The sequence below is a fragment of the Moesziomyces antarcticus genome (genome assembly GCF_000747765.1).
Source record: "Moesziomyces antarcticus DNA, scaffold: scaffold_v10007, strain JCM 10317, whole genome shotgun sequence".
NCBI lineage: Eukaryota > Fungi > Basidiomycota > Ustilaginomycetes > Ustilaginales > Ustilaginaceae > Moesziomyces > Moesziomyces antarcticus.
The window spans coordinates 383386-391381 of NW_014639003.1; the positions used below are offsets into that span (position 1 = coordinate 383386).

At 62.3% G+C, this 7996-nt stretch overlaps 3 protein-coding genes across 3 annotated transcripts; all 3 read left to right on the forward strand.

Moving 5' to 3' along the window:
- Positions 1-133: 133 nt before the first annotated feature.
- Positions 134-2080, forward strand: PAN0_007c3237 (aminopeptidase cytoplasmic; the record flags this gene model as incomplete). Its single annotated transcript, XM_014801322.1, has 1 exon — positions 134-2080. One exon carries the CDS (start codon positions 134-136, stop codon positions 2078-2080), a length of 1947 nt encoding a protein of 648 aa, XP_014656808.1.
- A 469-nt stretch (positions 2081-2549) lies between these two features.
- PAN0_007c3238 (uncharacterized protein) lies at positions 2550-2964 on the forward strand (the record flags this gene model as incomplete). The annotated part of the gene is made up of 2 exons (XM_014801323.1): positions 2550-2708; positions 2821-2964. The coding sequence occupies 2 exons, from the start codon at positions 2550-2552 to the stop codon at positions 2962-2964; spliced, it is 303 nt and encodes a 100-aa protein (XP_014656809.1).
- Positions 2965-4759: 1795 nt separating this feature from the next.
- PAN0_007c3239 (DUF1929-domain-containing protein) lies at positions 4760-7366 on the forward strand (the record flags this gene model as incomplete). Its single annotated transcript, XM_014801324.1, has 1 exon — positions 4760-7366. The coding sequence occupies one exon, from the start codon at positions 4760-4762 to the stop codon at positions 7364-7366; it is 2607 nt and encodes an 868-aa protein (XP_014656810.1).
- Positions 7367-7996: the final 630 nt, after the last annotated feature.

Sequence of the window (7996 nt, forward strand, 5' to 3'; positions counted from 1 at the left end):
TCGCCGCTCGGACCCTGAAGCTCCGACCGCACAGACAGTGAGACACCGTTTGCAAGGGGGGGGGGGGGGCGKGCTTATCTCTCGACCACCATCAACCCGTCATACGCACTTTGCACTCGTACAGCTAATCGATATGGGCTGTTTTGGCTTCTTCAGCAAGGCCAAGTCGAGCGACGTCGCTTCGGTGCGGAGCGAGCGCACCCTGGTCGAACCCAACCCGGCATCGGACAAATCCACCAAGCTCGAGGGCAAGCCGGATGTGACGGGCGGACGTCTTGCGGCTCTGCGCAAGCTCATGGATGAGGAGGACGTGGATCTCTACCTCGTCCCCACCGACGATGCCCACGCCACCGAGTACACGGCGCCCTCGGACCAGCGCCGTGTGTGGATCTCGGCGTTCACTGGCTCTGCCGGTACGGCGATCGTGGCGCGCGACTCGGCGCACCTCTTCGCCGATGGTCGCTACCATGTCCAGGCCGCCGAACAGCTCGACGACAACTGGACGCTGCACAAGGTCGGGCGTGCCGGCGTGCTCGATTGGCCCGCCTGGCTCGCTGCCCAGGCGCACGACGGCGTCAAGGTCGGCATGGACCCTGCCCTCATCAGCTACGCGTCCGGCAAGGCGCTCATCGACACGCTCAAGGATGCAGGCGCAGCTGTGGTTTTCCCCTCGCGAAACCTCGTCGATGAGGCGTGGGGTGACGACCGACCCAAGCCGTCGGCATCGCCCGTGTACGAGCACGAGCTCAAGTACGCCGGCAAGCCCGCCACCGCCAAGCTCGCCGACGTGCGCAAGGACCTCGAGGCCAAGCCGGCGGGCTCGGCGTACCTCGTGTCGGCACTGGACGAGGTGGCGTGGGTGCTCAACCTGCGTGGAGCATCGATCCCCTGTCATCCTGTCTTCCCTGCCTACGTGCTCGTGTCGGCAGACGAGGCGGTTCTCTTCATTCGCGGCGAGCTGCTGACCGAGGCCAGTGGCGCTGACCGCTACGTGCGCGACACGCTCGGTCTCAAGGTGCAGCCATACGATGCCATCTGGGACCACCTTGGCCGCTGGGCTGGCGAGTGCAGCGATGGGCGCAAGCTCGTTTCGGGCGAGAAGCTGTCTTACGCCGTCGCCAACGCGGTCGGTGACGACAAGGTCGACATCCTCAGCCCGTCGCCTCTTGCGCTGCGCAAGGCGGTGAAGAATAGCGTCGAGCTGGACGGCTTCCGCGCCGCGCACATCCGCGATGGTGCCGCGTGGGTGCGTTGGGCGGCATGGCTCGAGGAGCAGGTCAAGGTGAAGCGCGCGCACGTCGACGAGTGGGAGGCTGCGGTCAAGTTCGCCGAGCTGCGCAGCGAGTTGCCGCTCTCGGCTGGTGATAGCTACGACGCAATCTCTGCGTCAGGGCCCAACGCGGCGCTTCCGCACTACGAGACGCCCGAAAAGGGCAGCCGTGTGATCGACCGCGAGACGCCCTACCTCAACGACTCGGGTGGACAGTACCACGACGGCACCATCGACTGCACGCGCACCGTGCACTTTGGCCGTCCAAGCGCCGAGCAGAAGCGCGCCTACACGCGCGTGCTGCAGGGCCACATTCGGCTCAGCGAGGCAACGTTCCCCGCGGGCACGACCGGCGTTCAGCTCGACCCCATCGCACGCCACGCGCTGTGGCAGGACGGATACGACTACCTCCACGGCACCGGTCACGGCATCGGCTCGTTCCTCGACGTGCACGAGGGTCCGCAGGGCTTCTCGACCATGAGCGGTGGATCCAAAAAGCCAGTGCCGCTCGAGGAGAACATGGTGCTCACCAACGAGCCGGGCTTTTACGAGGAGGGCCACTTTGGCATTCGCACCGAGTCGCTCCTCGCCGTCAAACGCGTCCACACCCACCGTGGCTACGGCGGTGTGGCTTGGTACGGCTTTGAGCGCGTCACACAGGTGCCCATCGCCACCAACCTTGTCGACCACAGCCTGCTCTCGTACGCCGAGTCGCGCTGGCTCAAGCAGCACAATGCTGACGTGCGCAACACGCTCATGCCGCTCGTCAAGCACGACAAGCGCGCCGTCCGATGGCTTCGACGCCAGTGATCATCGACAAAGTAGCTACTAGCATCAAAGAATGGCATTGGCTGCAGAAAGAGTCGGGATCGAGTGCGAGTTGGGGAAGTGTCGCTGTGATGCGGCTGTCCGGAGGGACCGTTGGTCAATTGGACAAGGATGAGCGTCGAGAGACTCGATGAGGATGCGCATGCGCTTGTTCCCTTGACCTCGGAAGATGAACGACAAGCTTCTCGAGCGTGGGAAAGCCGTTGTCACTTCAGAAGGCTACTGCAGCGTCCAGAGCATCTACAAGCTCAACGTAGCTGTCACAATCTTGCCTCATTCTTTGCGCACCCTCGTGCCATGATATCAGGAAGCAGTGGCAATATGTTCAAAGTGCGAGTGCGCCTGGAGCATGCGATTGGCGACCTCGAGGATCGCTTCCGGTGTCTCAAGGGTCACCTCGGGCGCACAGTGTCAAGCAAGGTGATACGCGGGCCCTCTGCATCGGCCTAAAATGCCTGCCAAGCCTTTGCGGCTCGCGGTGGCTAAAAATTGGCTGCGAGGCACGGGCTGGTACATGGGGGGCTTGCCTCTGCAATGCAAATCGCCCACCACCGACCAGTCACAAGCCGAAGTCGGCTCGGAACGGCAGATGGCACGGCCGGAAGATCCTGTCTGCGCCGAGAGGCAGCATCGGCGCTCCGAAGCAGACTGCACGCCAGCCACAGGCACGAAGGGGGAAAAGACGACTGATACGGATGTGCGGAATTGCCGCTGTCGCCGAGAATTACGAGTGCGTCGGCATCCCTGTGCAGATCCTCTCTGCTTTGCAAGATCGCTTGACGCGCGATGACAGCAAGCTGGACGAGGCTCCTGGCGATTCCGTACCAGTGCTCGACATGGCCTGCACGCGCGGCAAGCAAATGTGATGTGCACGCCAGTCTCAGAGCGGCTGACAGCCTAGCGGATGAGCCGACGACGCTGTCACGCTTCACAGCCGGTTGGTGCAGCTGCTGCGGAAAACATCGCGCGTCGGTGCTCGGAGTTGCGTCGACGACAGCGGCAACCCTCCGACGCGACTCCATTGGAATCAAAGGGCAGGCAGGTCAAGTCGAGCCAAAAAAAAAAAAAGAATACAGCAGCAAGTCTCGGCACTTGTCGCAGATTCAAGCGCATCCACCAAAGCAGGCTCAATCGGGTCGCTCCGACATCTTTGGAGGTCTGAAACAGATCGGAGAAGGAGAAGTTGGAGAGGGGGCACCGCGACAGGAGCCACCAGCTGTGACCACCAACAAACACAGCTGGCAGCGCTTGCAGGCGGCCAGCAGAGCTCGCCCGCTCGCTGCAGTCGGACCTGAAATTCGAAATGCGCCGTCGAGATGCAGGCACCTGAAATCACATCCACACCTGCCATTTTTCCCATTTTGAAATCTATTCGAGGGGCATCGCCGTGGCCCCTGTCGTGCCGAGCCGCCAGTTCGCAGAGCGGAGGCCTGCCGAGGTTCGAACACGCCGTCGATCTCGAATATCCATGATTTCGTCTGAAAAAATTCCAGCTTGCCGGGCACGACCCTTCTGAAATGTGGTTGCCCGTGCTTAGCAAAAAATAAATAAAAATAGGAAGCAAAAAAGCGGCGGCACGCGATGTGCCAGTGCCGCTGGTCGGCTCGTCGGCCGACTGATTGAGAGTGGGCTTTTTCCTTTCCTTTTTTTTCGGGCGCGGTATGCAGCGCGCTGCAGTGCAGGCCTTTGTGCGCCAGGCAGCTGGCGTGCGCCAGCTGAGACCAACGTGTTGAGGCCTTGCTGTGGGTGCGTGTGCCGTCTCAATCTCACGCCACGCCCACGCCACTCCGAAGCTGCCCTTGCTCTTGCCCTTGCCCTGCCTTGCCTTGCCCTGCCCTGCCCTGCCCTGCCCGACCCCCTAACCAGTCATTTGGCTCTGCTGGCCGAGCCCACGCCGCCAACTGCACCTCCCTGCCGCCCCACGGTGCCGTGCACAGCAGCGCTTCCAAACACACGCAGCCTGCATCACCCGCGGCCAGCAAGGCCCTTCGCCTCGTTCGTCTCGACTATTCCACACACGCTCGCACCTCTCGCACCCTAAAACCGCTCTGCTCGCCTCATCGGACCCCGCCGATTGCCTGTCGTTCCTCGCACCACTCAATCCCACGCTCTTTCTGCCCTGCCCTGCCCTGCCCGACCCCCTAACCAGTCATTTGGCTCTGCTGGCCGAGCCCACGCCGCCAACTGCACCTCCCTGCCGCCCCACGGTGCCGTGCACAGCAGCGCTTCCAAACACACGCAGCCTGCATCACCCGCGGCCAGCAAGGCCCTTCGCCTCGTTCGTCTCGACTATTCCACACACGCTCGCACCTCTCGCACCCTAAAACCGCTCTGCTCGCCTCATCGGACCCCGCCGATTGCCTGTCGTTCCTCGCACCACTCAATCCCACGCTCTTTCTCTCCTTCAACCATACTCCCCTCCATCCATCCATCCCTCCCCTCTTCCGCATCTATCGGCTCAGCATCCGAACACGCCTATCTCATCTCGCTGTTCAGAGAGGCTGACTCGCGGACCTCGCTCGCCCCCTCCTCTAGACCTCCTCTAGAGTTCTCGCTTCTGGATCTTCACCAGCGTCGCTTCGTTTCGGGATCAGACTCCATCCATCTTCGCCCTTTTCTCGCTCGTTGCTGGATTGCGACAGCATCCCGACTTGATTCGTCATGGCGCGTCCATCTCCCTCGTCGAGGCTCGCCAAGAGGGCCGCAGCCTTGGCCACCACCGCCCTCGCCATCTCCGCGCGTGGCGCAGCCGCCGCCAAGGCCGGCTCCTACGAGGTGGTCAACACCAACTCGCTCGCATCGGCCATGATGCTCGGTCTCATGGACGAGCAGAACGTCTTCATCCTTGACAAGGCCGAAAACAACTCGCAGCGCTTGGCCGACGGCCGCCCGGTCTGGGGCTCGTTCTTTGACCTCTCCGACAACTCGGTTACCGGTGTCTCGGTGACCACCAACACCTTCTGCGCATCAGGTGCCACGCTCGGCAACGGAACCTGGGTCGTCGCTGGTGGCAACCAGGCTGTCGGCTACGGTGGCGCGGCCCTTTTGCCAAACGTCAGCCCTGACGCAGGCCCTTACACGGACTACGATGGCACCCGCGCCATCCGTCTGCTCGAGCCCGGCTCCAAGACGTGGATCGACTCGCCCAGCACATCCACCGCCCAGGTCAACATGCTCCAGTCCGCCCGATGGTATCCTGGTATCGAGGTGCTCGAGGACGGCAGCGTCCTCTTCATCGGAGGCGCCGTCGGAGGTGGTTATATCAACCGAAACACCCCCAACCTCGATCCTTTCTACCAGGGAGGCGGTTCCAATCCCACCTACGAGTACTTTCCTTCCAAGGGCAACCAGACGGTCTCGCAGTTCATGGGCAACACGTCCGGTCTCAACATGTACCCGCACACCTACCTCATGCCCTCTGGCAAGATCTTCATGCAGGCCAACTTCAGCACGGTCCTCTGGGATCACGTCAACAACAACGAGACCTATCTTCCCGACATGCCTGGCCGGGTCATCCGCGTCTACCCGGCCTCGGCTGCCGTCGCCATGCTGCCGCTCACGCCTCAGAACAAGTACACGCCCACCATCCTCTTTTGTGGTGGCAGTGTCATGAGCGACACGCTCTGGGGCAACTACGGTGGCCCCGGCGGCGACATTCTCGGCATCACGGCCTCCACCGACTGCTCCTCCATCACTCCCGAAGACAGCCAGGGCAACCAGAACACCGCTGCCCAGTACGTCAAGGAGGAGGACCTGCCACAGGGCCGCACCATGGGTCAATTCATTCATCTGCCCGATGGTACCATGGTCATCCTCAACGGCGCCGAGAAGGGTACCGCCGGCTACACCAACGCCACCTACAACAGCGCCCAGTACAACGGCCAGGCCATCAACACCGAAGGTCTCGCGCAGGATCCTACGTACGTGCCCGTCCTCTACGACCCGTCCAAGCCGCAAGGAAAGCGTCTCTCCAACGCTGGCTTTGGCGCTTCCACCATCGCCCGACTCTACCACTCGAGTGCCGTGCTGCTGCCCGATGGCTCGGTCATGGTCGCCGGCTCGAACCCGCACCAGGACGTCACGCTCAACATGCCCACCGGCACTACGCCCCAGGCCTTCAACACCACCTACGAGATCGAGAAATGGTACCCTCCCTACTGGGGACAGCCGAAGCCTTCGCCTCAGGGCATGCCCACCTCTATCCAGTACGGTGGCAGCCCCTTCAACATCACCGTCGATGGTTCTTTCATGGGTTCGTCGGCCAACGCCAAGGCTGCCAACACCAAGTTTGCCATCATCCGTCCCGGCTTCTCCACGCACGCCATGAACATGGGTCAGCGAGCCGTCTACCTCGACTACACCTACACCGTCAACGACGACGCATCGGTCACCTACATGGTCAACCCTCTGCCCAACACCAAGGCCATGAACCGCCTTGTTGTGCCTGGCCCCGCGCTCTTCTTTGTTACGGTGGCAGGCGTGCCCAGCAACGGCAAGATGATCATGGTCGGCACCAGCGCCACGGGCACCGGTAACGTCCCCTTCACGCCCACGCTCGGATCGGCTCTGGTGTCGCTCCCGGCAGCCGTCAACAGCACCAAGTACACTGCCACCATCACCAGGGCGGGCGACTCGTCGTCCAGCTTTGGCCTTGGCAAGATCATCGGCATCGCCGTCGCTGGCGCCGCCGTGCTGGCGCTCATCGCTATCGGCATCTGCCTGTGGAGGCGCAAGGGCAAGAACTCGCGAGGCGAGAAGGCTGCGGCGCGACAGTCGGCCGCGCCTTGGACCAGCCGCGACGTCGGCTCGGGTCCCGAGTACAAGCGTGTCGACACTCCTGTCGGCTCCGTCAACGGCGGCCGCTTCGGCGGACGCAGGATGGACAGCTCCAACACGTTTGAAAGCTACCGCATGCACGACCAGGGCAGCGTCATCGAGAGCAAGGAGGCGCTCGGAGGCTACTACGACCACCCACGCAGCGGCAGCCGTGGCGGCTACGCCCAGAGCCCGCTCGGCTACGAGCCGCAGGGCCGCGGCAGCTCCCAGGGCGGCTACCAGCAGGGTTGGGCCGAGCACCACGATGGCGACGCAGGCGCGTACTACGAGGAGGGCAACAGGTACGGCGGTCAGAGTTACGACGACTACCCACCACGTTCCTACCAGCAGCAGTACCACCAGCAGCAGCAGCAGTACCCGCAGCAATACCAGCAGCAGGGCGGCCAGTACCACGACAGGCAGGGCTCGGGCGGCTACGGCCGTGCTCGTTAAAGTCGTTGCTCGGATGCCAACAGCTTGGGTCCAGAAAAGCCGAGGGGCTCCCGATCATCCCTCGACACCTCCGCTCTAATATTCTCTCGACGTTTCTCGATGGAAGACCGCAACGTCCCGATCTGTTTCGCTCGTTCAACGCTCTTTGCATCGTCGGTTTACTGTTCACATTCGCTTTTAGCAGGCGTCTTGGCGCCGCACCGTGTGCGGTGCGTCGCCTGAGACGTTCCCTTTTTTGTTTATTAAGCTGGCCACTCTCCTCTCGGACAATACACACTTGAACTTGGCAGATGTTTGCGCGAATGAGCAAGATGGTTGGGTCTGAGAGTCTGTTTGCGCCGCGTGTCGAATGCAGCAAGCTTTGTTGATTGTGGCGGCGATGTGGGATGAAAGGGACTTGATGAGGTGCGGCTTCGGTGCATTGCCATGTGGGCAAAAGCCTTGGCGTTGGTCTCGAGCTCGACACAAAGGGAAATAAAGTTGACAGGGTGGGGCGTTGGGACGTGCAGATTGAAAGGGCGGCGAATGTAGACGGATTGTTGATGTTCCTGGGCGCAGTGCAACAAAGGGGGAGCTTGAGCGAAGCTTCGACTGCGTGCCGATTCTTTGTTGGACCGCTGCATTGGGGGG